We start from the raw sequence: 13,232 nt of genomic DNA, 5'->3' as shown, positions 1-13,232 counted from the left end.
GACTCGATTCTTTTTACCTGCCAGGGACATGCGCCATCCGTGATCAAACCCCCCTTTCCCAATTACAGACGCCTCGATCGGTCAGCAGAGGGCGCACTTACACCAGCGACGAGGATCCCTGTTTCAGCTGTCGTCCCTCCCCCAACAGAAACACAGCCGGTCGTGTGTCTGTGTGGGCGCCCGGCCGGCTGATAGCAGAACTGAGATTCAGACCAGAGTGCATAAGGTCTCAGCACTTTTTAAAGCTGGGGTCAGATGTTGTACAGCCCCCCCTTGGAGCCAAGAGCGTTAAGGGTCTTGCTGAAGTGCCAAACAGTTGGGATTTGAACCCACAACCTTTCAAATGATAGCGCAAAGCTACCACCCAGTGTCTCAAGTCCACAGAAAAATGGGAAGGATCTAAGCAAGCATTGGGACAGTTGTAGCCTAGTGACTAAGATACAGGACTAGTAATCAGAAGGTTGCTGGTTCAAGCCCCCACCACGGTCAAGTTGCCACAGAGCAAGGCACTTAACCCTCAATTGCTTAAACTATATGCTGTCACAGTACTGTAAGTAACTTTGGATAAAAGTGTCTGCTAAATGTAACTATTACGGGGACCAAAATCTGGGGGGGTACCAGGATGGGTGAGGATAGGAGGGCGGGGTTCCTGCCATTGCAATAACTGATGGGAACACTGACAGATCCCAACATAACACAAAGCAATTCAAATACGTTTATTTATAGTTTGTACGTCATTATATGGGGGCGGCGGCTGGCAGGACTCGAACCCTGATTTATTTATTTATTTCCAGCCTCATTCATCGTTTCTCTGCCATGAATAAACCTCCGTTCCTCCGTTCCTCCGCTCCTTGGTTTAATCGGCCCCCGTCTCTCGTTTGTCCCTCAGCCTGAATCACTTCCTATGAGCTGTTATTCATGACGGTGGAAGAACCCGGCCTAAGCGCTTCCACTTTATTGTTTACAGCCAGTAAAAACACACACAGATTTATTGAGCGTCCTGTGAGCCAGGAGTTACAGACTTTATTATTAACACAAGATTTACTCAAGATCCTGGCAGCAGAAACTACGGCTGGCGTCCGTTTATTTACTTCTTTATCCTGAAGGCCCTGGTGGGGCTGCAGCCATCACAGCTTCACTTGCGGGTTCACCTGCGCTCCCAAGAGACGTGATCCAGATTTCATGACTCTTGTGGGATTTCTGAATGACTGGAACAAAATGCAACAAAACGCCGCCCAGGTGGGGCAGCGCAGAGATTTCCAAACTCCTCAGTTCAAAACTCGGTGTTGCCACCGGTCGGCTGGGCGCCATCTAGCGGCAGTGTCTGCAGCAGACACATTTCTGCTAGGGTGGGCGGGGTCTTCAAAGGACCGTGATTGGCGAATAGAGGCGCCTGTACAGAGTGCATGGGTGAAAAAGGGTTTTGCTAAGGGCTGCACGCGGGTCGGAGGAGGCGTGAGCAGCAATATACCCATCTCAACTATAATCAGGGATCCAAACTGACTACGCTAAATTTGGAGGAAATGCATAAATAAAATACAACAAAACACAAACCATGTTGGGACGTTTTTGTGAAGTGCAGTGAAAAGAAGAATGTGTGACGCGTTTCTGCTCTTAAATCTTCATTTAACTGATAAAAGTAGAAAGAAAAGATTTCACATGTTTTTACTGATCAGTTTCATCGTAGTTTGTAAATAGAAACGGAATTCGTTGCCTGGGCGCTCAGGTCTGGACTGCAGGCAGGCCAGTCAAGCACACGCTCTCTGTTGTAGCACGTGCAGAATGAAGCCTGGTATCGTCTTGCTGATATAATGTAGACGCCGACAGTGCATCGCTAAAATAAACGTATATTACTGTAAGTAATAAAAATAAAAGTGGTTTAATGTGTGTTTTCTCACGGTGGTTTACAAGATGTAACGCAAAGCCTCCACAAGGGGGTGCTCATGTACACATTCATTTTGTGTTTATGCGCTTGTTAAAATGAGTTTTTTTTATTATTATTATTTTTCTCTGCTGTAACTTTGCTGTACAAACATAAAAGCATTTCTGTTTTTAACCTTTTATCAGTGATCTATTCCACACGTCGTTTTTCACTGGCTAGTCAGACTGTTAGCGTTCAGCCCGGTGTGTCTGAGAGAACTTCGGGCTCCGTCCTGATCTCGATCTCGCCCTCGCTTCGTATCGAGAGCTCTGGTTCTCTAAGCGATGTGGGAAACATTCCAGACTTTTCTACAATTACACTTCAGTCGCTCTGAATGTTGTGAGAACATAAACACATGTGCGTGCCACTGGCGGGAGCTAATCGCTAATCTCAGCGCTGAGCATACATTTCCTCACACGATACGTTACATGAAAGAAACTGGACGTGAGTCTCGGGTTATTAGTGACGTTCTTCAGGCTTTGTGATCGGCTGTAAATGATACACGTATAGCGTACGGATTTAATGTTCCGTATAGCTGAATTTGTATAATCATAACCGTACTGTAATGTCATGAGCTGTGAGACCATGAGCTTGTTCCACTTTCTCTCTGTTCTGTCTCTCTTCTGTCTCTGTTCTGTCTCTGTTCTGTCCACTTTCTTTGTTCTGTCTCTGTTCTGTCCACTTTCTCTCTGTTCTGTCTCTGTTCTGTCCACTTTCTCTCTGTTCTGTCCACTTTCTTTGTTCTGTCTCTGTTCTGTCCACTTTCTTTCTTCTGTCCACTTTCTCCGTTCTGTCTCTATTCTGTCCACTTTTACTGTTCTGTCCACTGTCTCTGAATGACAAAGGAGACTTCCCCAAACTGTTGCAACAATGTTAAAAGCATATAATTTACCTCATATCATTTTATGTGGCAGAAACAACTACACTCGATCATTAGGGCAGGTGTCCACATACTTTTGGGCATATAGTGTATGTACTTTATATTTACATAGGTCTTCCAAATTTGCAGCAACAGTTTAGGGAAGGCTCTTTGTTCTAGAAAGACATTAAGAAAGGTTTGGGTTAAAAAGCAAGAAGCTCCAGCGTCCTGCACAGAGCCCTGACCTCAAACCACTCAACAGCTTCCCACAGAAGCTTCTCAGAAGAGCGGCTGTTCCAGATCAGTCAGTTTTAATACAGTTTGATGAGGTGAAAAGGTTCTACACTTCTAAAATCCGACTAAAATAATTTTTAAATAAATTAAAACAGATTATTTAGTTCCTGCAGGTCCTGAAGGTCCTGTACAGTGGAGGACGCCTCTTCTTTAGTTTTTTTTTAAAGGCTTGAGTGGGGGCCTGAGTGTGTGTGTGTGTGTGGGGGGGGGGGTGTTACCACAGCCCTTCCTTTTCTTCAGCTCTTATCATTGGTCCCTCTCAAACCCGCAGCCGATTTAAAAGCAGCCGCCCCCCCCCCCCCCCCGCGCCCCTCTCACAGAACGTCCAGGTCCCAGGCCGTGAGGGTGAGCGGGTCACGATGCCGTCCAACTCCACCAACATGAGGCTGAAGTTCCCCGTGGTGGCTCTGACGCTGGAGATCATCACCATCATCCTGTACGCCATCTTCGTGGTGTACGACGACGGGCACGACCACGCTTCGGATCATCACAGCGCCGACAATGAGACTCACACCGAGAAGAGCCCGGTGGCCCTCTACCCCAGTGAGTACCCCAAACATTCCACACAGGGCCTGATCAGCTCACTTTATGGTCAGGGTGGTTTAATATATTAGAAATAATATAAATAACCAGTAATGAGGAGTAAATGATGCCAGGTGAGAAATACTAATTAAATATTAAATAAATTAACAAAACAGCCTTAATGTGGGTGGGGTGTGTTAGTGACAACCTGCCTTAATCTACTAAAGTTATGATTTTATTATTATTATTATTATTATTATTATTATTATTATTACTATTATTATTATTATAAACATTTATTATTATTATTATTATTATCATTATTATTTTTATTATTAATATAAACATGTATTATTATTATTATAAACATTTATTTATTTATTTATTTTATTATCATTATTATTTTTAGTAGTAGTAGTAGTATCATTATTATTATTATTACTATAATTATTATTATAAACATTTATTATTATTACAATTATTATTATTATTATTATTTATTATTATTATTATTATTATTATTATTTTATTATTATTATTATTATTTATTATTATTTTATTATTATTATTATTATTATTGGTATTATTAATATTATCATGATTATTTTTTTATTATTTCTATTATTATACTATTTATTAACATTATTTTTTTATTATTATTATTTTGTTACTATTATTATTATTATAAGCATAATTATTCATATTATAATAATAATAATTATTATTATTATTATTATTAATATCATGATTGTTGAATTTAAACAGTTTGTGGGTTTTGTCTGAATACTTTAGTCTTTCTACTTTGTAATAAATGCAGAAGGTGGATTGGCTGATTTTAAATTGCCTCTAGATGAGACTGAGTTCATGTATAAGTGTGTGTTACCCTGTGAATGATCTGTGTCCTGTCCAGGGTCCCTGTCCTGCCTGTCATTATATGTATTTATCTTTAGTAACTGCTTTATTCTGGTCAGGGTTGCAGTGGGTCCAGAATCACCTGGAAACACAGAACAGGGAGTCGATTTATCATAAAGTAACATGTCCAGGGTGTCCAGGGGGAGTCGGACCCAAGAATCAAGACCATCAGTTCTCAGTTCTGTTCTGTCCACATTCTCTCTGTTCTGTCCACTCTCGCTGTTCCGTCTCCTTTGTGTTAGTTGTACAGCCACAGTTTTGCTCTCTGTTCCACAACAGTAAACAATTTCTGGGTTAAATCTCTCAGTCCCAGCCTGACCACGCCCGCTGAGATACAGTCACATGATCAGGGTGCTTTACATTCTACAGTAATGCACTATAGGGCCAAAAGTATATGGACAGCCTGACTGATGATTACGTTTAAAAATCTCAAACACACCCATTTATAAAAAAATCTATTATATAAAATCATTTATACACCTTTACCTTTGTGGCACATTTGGTGTGGGGGAGCTCCGGTGTCTTTTTGTGTCCTGTCCAACATCAATCGGCACAAATTCCCACAGGCGAACCCTAATAAATGTGTAATAGTAACATATTAGGGCTGTCGAAGTTAACGCGATAATAACGCATTAACGCAATCTCAATTTAACGAGATTTAAAAAAATAGTGCCGTTAACGCACTAATTACATTACGAGATTTTTTCACTTCTAAAACTAAAGCAATTCATTTTTCACCCACGGGAGACAGATTGAATTATTCTCACTGACCACGCTCACACGCACGTTTAATGTTCTTTAGTTCCGTTTGACAAAAAAAACCCTTAAAAATAGAGCTAACAGCGAAGATAAACCGGTTACAAAAGCAGCGACCGCTGTTTGTGTTCAATTCTCTGTTCACAGTGTCGATACAAGTGATTCAAGAATCGGTTCATTGTAAGCGCAGCGTAAGTTTCTTTTCTCAGTCATCTCTCCGTGTTTACTGTTATAATAAATGATGCGGTTGTAAATAAACACCAAATACTACAGAACATTTTGTGTGACTCGCTTACCTTATAAAGCTCAGGCTTAATTATACTGGTTATTACCACAGAGCGGGAGTCGACTCAGAGTCGTTTACGATTTACCGAGGTGAACCACGAACGTGCTGATAGAATCGGCTCAGATGGGATCGGAATGTATTATCTTTTTAAAGTAAATATTTCAATCAGCAGAATCGCATCGCATGTATGATGTGCACAACGTTAATTACGTGCGTTTATTAATGAACGTTTACGTTAGCTTGTCAGAAGCTTTCTCAATGATGTCTGTGCGGTGTTTTTTAAAAACTAAACTATTCCATAATGCTCCAGATTGCATCATTCTAAATAGGTATCGGCGAGTACAAAAATACATGTACTTGTACTCGGTTGGGAAAAAATGGTATCGATGCATCCCTAGTGAAAACACACTCACTTCGTGTAGAAACGTCCATCAAACCATTGTCACGATACAACCACAGAAAAGTCTGTTACAATAACTACGCATCTGACATATATACGAAGTCAAGGTTCTCTGCTGTATAGTATTACTGCCTAGTATGTGAGTGAATAAAACTCCCTTACAGTTTTCTCTTGTCCCAGCAGTTTTTAACATGAGTACATTTAGCATAAATATGTTCACCATTTTAATTGTAACATTTCACTTAAAATCCTTGTTTTCTATAACATTTACACAGATTTTGCAAATGCGATTAATCGCGATTAACTATGTAAAATTCTGAGATTAATCGCGATTAAAAAATTTAATCGTTTGACAGCCCTATAACATATACAGCAAACACTTGGATGAGGTTTGAGTTTCATGCTCTTTTAAACCCGCAGCTTCCAGATGATCGCTGGATGTTGGTTTTGCTAATGATTTCCCGCCGCGGGCGAGCGTGACGAGGTTCAGCGGCGTAATCTTGGCATACAGACTCGGCCGCCGTGGGTCGAGAGCAGTTCAGCCGTCACGGAGCAGATGTGGAGAGGATGATGAGAATTTAATAGCTCTGTTCCCCGGTCCAGAGCGCGGCCGTACACCCCCAAATAGCCGACATTAATAATTCCCAGCATTCCCTGCTGCATGAAGGTCAGAAGATAAAACAGAGAGAGCTGCTGATAAGAAGTTGAAAGAGTTTCGGTCTCCAGAGCGTCGCCGTGTGCCGGCGTGTTACGAATCCCCCTCACTTAAAACCCCCCGTAATTACATCAGTTACATTTACGAGCGTTTCTGAAACATGCCGAGGTTCCATACGGGGGGGAAACGTGCTGTAGGTACGATCATAAACATCACAGCACAGGCACCGAGCGACTATAAAGATAAAACGTTTATTATCTAATAAATCAACTCAGTTAATAAAGTCGTTAATAACGAGCCGTGTTTAATAATCTACAAACGTTCAGGATTTAAGAGCCTGATAAATTATAATGATCATAAATAATCACATCTGGCTCAAAGTAACTTTCATATATCATACACAATGTGGACAAAAGTATTGGGACACCCCTTCAACACCCTGTTTTTCAGCCATAACAGTCACCTACAGGTGTAATAAATCCATTATAAATAGTTTAGGGAAGGTCCTTTCCTGTTCCAACATGACTGCAAAGCTGTTCATTAAGACATGCAGAAAAGCCCTGACCTCAGAGCCACACAACAGCTCCATTATTATTATTATTATTATTATTTTTTATTATTATTATTATTATTATTATTATTTACTTAATTTTAATATTATAATCAATATTATTATGACAGTAATAATAATAATAATAATAATAATTGATATTGTTTTTATCCACATAATTGTTAATATTATTATTATTATTATTATTATTAACATTATTATTATTATTATTGGTATCATTATTATTATGTATATTTATTATTATTATTATTATTATTATTAACATTATTATTATTAACATTATTAACATTATTATTATTATTGATATCATTATTATTATTATTATTTATTATTATTACTATTATTATTTATTATTATTATTATTAACATTATTAACATTATTATTATTATTATTGATATCATTATTATTATTATTATTATTATTATTATTATTATTAATATTCTTAACATTATTATTATTATTATTATTATTATTATTATTATTATTATTATTATTAATATTATGATGGTTGTATTTGAGTTTTGCTTGTTTTGGCTCAAAGTCAGAGCCCTGACCTCAACAGCACTAGAATGAACCGAAACGTCAACTGAGGATCAGCGCTCAGTCGTACAAACACTGTCATGTTTTGACTAAATGGGCACAAATTCCCATACACAGATATACTTCAGACACAAGTCTTGTACGAAGCTTCCTCTGACGGTCGCTCTATTTTAATAGTGTTTAAACAGAGCTCAGGTCGGGTGTAGCGTATAATAAATGTAACGTATCTCACGTTACTGTGTGATGTGTGGTGGATTGTAGTGTGACGGTTTGGGTTTTTTATCTGTACCCTGCAGTAGGAGCTGGGCGGGCGGGGAGGGACCCTGAGCACCACAGATTAACCACGCCGTCACATCTCAGCCCTAATTTTTCGTTTGTGTAATGGAATCGTATTTGTTTATCGTTTTTTACTCAGTTAAACACACGCCTACAGTTACAGTGAAAGTGCACATACAAACGGGTCAGATTGGGTTTTTATTTCTGACCTTGGCCAGAGACCACTGTTCTTCAATGGGTGTCTGTCTAAACAAACACAAACAGCTCTGGATCTTGAACCGGTTCCGTTTTGGCTTTTAGAACCTTGGTGCGATTTAGAGAACCGAGAACGTATCATTAGGGGGAGCTGCACAACACAACAGAAGTAAACAGTTCAACATAGAGTCCCTGTTTTCCAGGGTTGTTTCCTGTGTCTTTAAAACTTTGGACAACACTGAACAAATACCAAGCGCTGTTTTATCAGCGGACCACAGCACACTTTTCGAAGCAGTTGCCATTGTGGCATTCTCTTTCCACGACAGCCTGACACGCCCACCGAATAACCTGCTAGTATTTGGTTCCAGCTGGGTTCCCATTTCAAAATCGATTTATTTTTGGTAAAAAGGCACCGAACGGTTTAAATTTAGGTGTGTGAAGTGGAACAGAACTTGTCCCACGTTGGTCTAAAAGGCTGTGATGCCACGATAAGCCAACAAAATAATAATCTAAGTCGCTTTTTCAGAAAACTTTGGACGATAAACCTTGTAAAAGCTTTTTCTGAACGACAAATGACCGGTTCTAGCATGTCCTACGTAAACGGTGTAAACGTTCGAGTTTAATGATGTTTGACTATCATATTTTAATAGTTTAATAGTTTATTAAATGAGTGTAAACACACACGGTACGTAGTATTGGGACACCCCTTCTAATCACTGAATTCATGCATTACAGGTGTAATAAATCAGTTATATAAGGGACTTGATATGCTTCCAAATTTGCAGCAACAGTTTAGGGAAGCTGTCCTGTTCCAGCACAAAGCGAGCTCTATAAAGACACGAGAAATCCCAGTGTCCTGCACAGAGCCCTGCCCTCAGCCTCACTCCATTGGAACATCAACATCAGTGGCACAAATTCCCATACACAAACATACTGTATTGACATCTTGTGATAAGCCTTCTAGCTCAAAAGATCACACAGAGGGTCACGCTGTATTAATACCGTTCATTTTTGAAACGGGACGTCCAACAAGCTCACGGTCAGGCGTCCAAATACTTTTGACCATGTAGTGAATTATTATTGTTATTATTATTAGCATATGTGTTTGATCAGGTTTACTTGGTGCTTCAGACCTGGACTCTGTAAATCTGCTTTAAGCCGACGTTTATAGTAAAGATCTCAATATTATTGTTTACTCCTCATTTTTAAGTGAATTCAAGTGAAGGGAGGGGAGCGGAGGGGAACGTTAGGGAGGACTCGCCAGATGCTGAGTGGTTTGAGGAAAAACACGGTACCGATTTGTCTCTTTGGGGTCGAGGTCAGGCGTAGCTTGATTAAAACTTCAAAGAAAGAATAACAGGAGAAGGATGGTGGATCTGACCCAGAGCGACACCCACACCAGGATGAGATCAATCACCGTCCGCTAAATTAGCACCGATAGAGACGGAACGAGTCGCTCTACAGATCCAGAGCCGGGAAACGGATCCAAACCTTCATCATGCTTGGAAACGAATGAACCTTTCCAGTGTTTTTATTAATGAGAGCAAATCAAAACGTTAGGAGATGATGAATAGCTTGAGCGCGAGCCAAACGCGAGCCGTCGGGGTCACACGCCATGAGAAAGCTGGAACAGACGGAGTAACGTAAATAAACAACCTTTTTAACCATGTTGTGTCATGTCACTGTGTCATCATTGCTTTGTGATGGTTGTCTGCACGGATGGCGATCCATGTTGCTCATTCTTGGTCGTCCTTGTCCCCCAAGTCCAGTTCAAACTCTGCCTTATGACATACCTGAAGTATAAGAACGTAACTTGTGGGACTTTGTGGTTCTGTAGCTACTTTTCTGTTCTGGACGTCTCGTACACTCGCTCAGTGGTGATCATCTTACCTTGGAGCAAAGTGACGTTTACCTTTGTGTAACTTACAAACTTCTGTCTTCCGTTCTTGCCGGACGTAACACCTCAGACCTCAGAGTCTTAGTGGTGGTGTGTTGCGCCTCCTAGTGCGCCTCAGCACTGTCATACTACGAAGCTTTGTCGTTCTAACGCATGCTGAAGGTGGCTTGGCACCGTCTAGGGAAGTCGTTTCTGGATGTTGTTGATATTTGGCTTCGGTTCGCATCCTGTGTTTAGTGATTCATTACAGAAACATGTCGGGTTTTGAAGCAGCACCACCTGAGCAGTCAAGGTCGTTCAAGGGCGTTCAAGGTCATTCAGTGTTGGTTCGTCCTTTACACACAGACACATCTTTATTACATACTACATTAGTGCTCCTTTTATACCCGATCATGACAGCATCACCTGTTACCTACTAACCTGTTCAGGTGGTTTTAATTCATCCACAGACGTCCCAGTCCTGCACCGACCGGGTTCCATTCTTGAAAGTATTGCAAGTAAATATAAAAAATTACCATACTTTAGGCGCTCAGGTGGCACAGCGGGATATTCCGCTAGCACACCAGCACCGAGATTCTGAGCTCCAGGGTTCGAATCTCGGCTCTGCTACCGGTCAGCTGGACGCCCTCTAGCAGGCATAATTGGCCTCCAGTCTGCTACATGGGAAAGACTGTGTGAGGACCTTGGTTGCCCAGGGCGCCTGTACAAAGTGAAAGTGGAACGCAGAGATCTGGGCGAGGCTCTCCGTACACAAAAAGCCGAACCTCACGCACAAATCCACCGAAGTCTGGGAGAATAAGAAAGGATTTGTGGACTGTGCACACATAATAATATACAACCTTCTTGGGCGCCACTGGGGTCCCCAGCAGTGGATTTACTACGCTATACTGGAAAAAAAAGGGGGGTAAAATGCATCAAAACAAGAAATGATCATTGTTTTATTAGTAAAATACATAAAATACAGTTTACAATCTCACGGTGGGTAGCACTGTCACCTCACAGCAAGAAGGTCCTGGGTTTGATTCCCAGGTGGAGTGATACGGGTCCTTTCTGTGTGGAGTTTGCATGTTCTCCCGTGTCTAATTTGGTTTCCAAAGACCTGCAGTCAGGATAATTTGCCAGTGCAGCAGAGGAATTGTTGAGGGTAAAAAAGTTGAGAGTGAAGGTGCTTGTGTGGTTTTATTTCTAATATAGACAGTGGGTGGGGCTTTGGGCTATCGATTGAAAGGTTGAGAGTTTAAATCCCAGCTCTGCCATGCAGCCACTGTTGGGCCCTTGAGCAAGGCCCTTAACCCTCTCAGCTCCAGGGGCGCCGTATAATATGACAATTAAAAGCGTTCTGTTCTCTATTTACTGTCTTATACAGCGATACCTTGAAACTGAACCTCAGTCGGTTCTGGGAGTGGTGTTGAGTTTTGAAGACGTTGAGTTTTAAGGTATTTTTTCCCATAAGGATGTTTGTGGAACCTGTTAATGAGTCCATGGTCCCGTGGAGCTGCAGATATTTAAAATAATGAGGTTGTTTTTGACTCTTATACACTGAAAATAACACAAATATAATATAAAAACACTGAAATACAATTACAAACTTTTAAAAATCAACTTATAAAAGCTGCACTTTAGTTTTACTTCTTTATTGTTTCTTGACGCTTCTTAACGGTGGAGATGCTTGATCTTGGAATACCGTATTCCCTTCAGCACCGGCGCATTCACATGAGGAGTGACAAAACCGCTTTTGAGCTGCTGCTGTGTTGTTATTTTGCACTTAGGCGGCACTCAAAGAGCAAAACGCTTCTCATATATATTATATACTGTATATAATTTTTTTTTTATTATTTCTGCACTGGAGAAGTAGTCTGACAGCCTGAAAGTGTTGTGTTTGACAATAAATTTGAATTGAATTAAATGGCTTAGTCGATCACCAGACTTGGAATCTATTAGTAATTTATGGAACTTCATCCAAAAGACGCTTATAATCTTGGAAAAGTAAAAATGATTAGCCAAAAACAGTGACAAAATTTAACTATAATACTGTGGACATCTCGAAGCTGTAACTACCAACAGCTGCCTAACCAAAGGGTTTTTGGGTGGCGTCATCCTACAATTATAATTTCTCTTACATAATACACAATAAGAGACACAAATCTGAGTTTTTTCCTGTTTAGTCTGAGCGTCTATCTCAGCGTAATTATCATATCTCAGCAGTTTGTGAGAGGACGCCAGATCTGCTCGTCTCACTGGCCTGAGCTACAGACTCGTCCACACCGAAGGGTCGAAGGGTGTAACGTGATTTTCGGACTGGGCCGAGCGTCTCGATCCTTCATGACTTTACCAGATGTGCTGCAGCGAGATTAACGGCTTCCTTCGGCAGGGCGAGAGTACGAGGGCTGGAGAGATTGTTTCCAGGAAGCCGGGCGTCTCTACGTGTTCCCGATGGACCTCACACACATCCAAACTACATTGTTCAGTATCGGTCCCTGGAGGGTCAGGTTTAGTGCTACTGATTTATAAAGATGCTTCTGATAAAGAGGCATGACTTTACTGGATCAGTCTTACACCAGTAAAATAAAATAAACCCTATTTTTTTCCTTCGGTTGCTCCTGTAATTAGATTTAGGCATCGCCACTGCAGATCTGGTCCAGTTTTTACTCCGGTTGCCCTTCCTGACCAACCATTCTATTAGTTTCCAAGCTTGGGACCTGCACTGAGATGGCAGTGAAATGTGCATGTCCTCCCAAATAGACCTCCCATGTAGACGCCCGACTGGCCGATAGCACTGCTGAGATTAAAACCCTGAATCCCCAGATCTCAGCACTAGCAGGCCACATACTTTTGCCCATATTGTGTTCCTCTAAAGTAGTAACGTTTTAATACAAATGCACTTTGTAATCCAGTTTTCATCTGATGTTTCAGTGTTCCAGGACGTCCACGTGATGATCTTTATTGGTTTCGGGTTCCTCATGACCTTCCTGAAGAAGTACGGCTTCAGCAGCGTGGGCATCAACCTGCTGCTGGCCGCCTTCGGTCTGCAGTGGGGTTTACTGCTGCAGAACATCTGGCACCTGCACGATGGCAAGATCAAGGTCTCCATCTCGAGGTAAACAGATACATCCATAATCTGTCTATTCACACTGGATGGATGGATGG

The 13,232-nt window shown here is 41.0% G+C and overlaps 1 protein-coding gene across 1 annotated transcript in view; it reads left to right on the top strand.

The window, feature by feature from the left end:
* Positions 1-3,406: 3,406 nt before the first annotated feature.
* Positions 3,407-13,232, top strand: part of rhag (Rh associated glycoprotein) — a 19,195-nt gene continuing 9,369 nt past the window's right edge. Inside the window, exons 1-2 of the mRNA XM_063001557.1 lie at positions 3,407-3,617; positions 12,999-13,182. Of these exons, the coding sequence (XP_062857627.1) occupies positions 3,434-3,617; positions 12,999-13,182 (368 nt within the window). The 5' untranslated portion in view covers positions 3,407-3,433. The remainder of the gene's footprint in view (positions 3,618-12,998; positions 13,183-13,232) is intronic.

The sequence above is a fragment of the Trichomycterus rosablanca genome, chromosome 9 (genome assembly GCF_030014385.1).
Source record: "Trichomycterus rosablanca isolate fTriRos1 chromosome 9, fTriRos1.hap1, whole genome shotgun sequence".
Taxonomy (NCBI): domain Eukaryota; kingdom Metazoa; phylum Chordata; class Actinopteri; order Siluriformes; family Trichomycteridae; genus Trichomycterus; species Trichomycterus rosablanca.
This window is presented reverse-complemented; position numbering and strand designations above follow the sequence as displayed.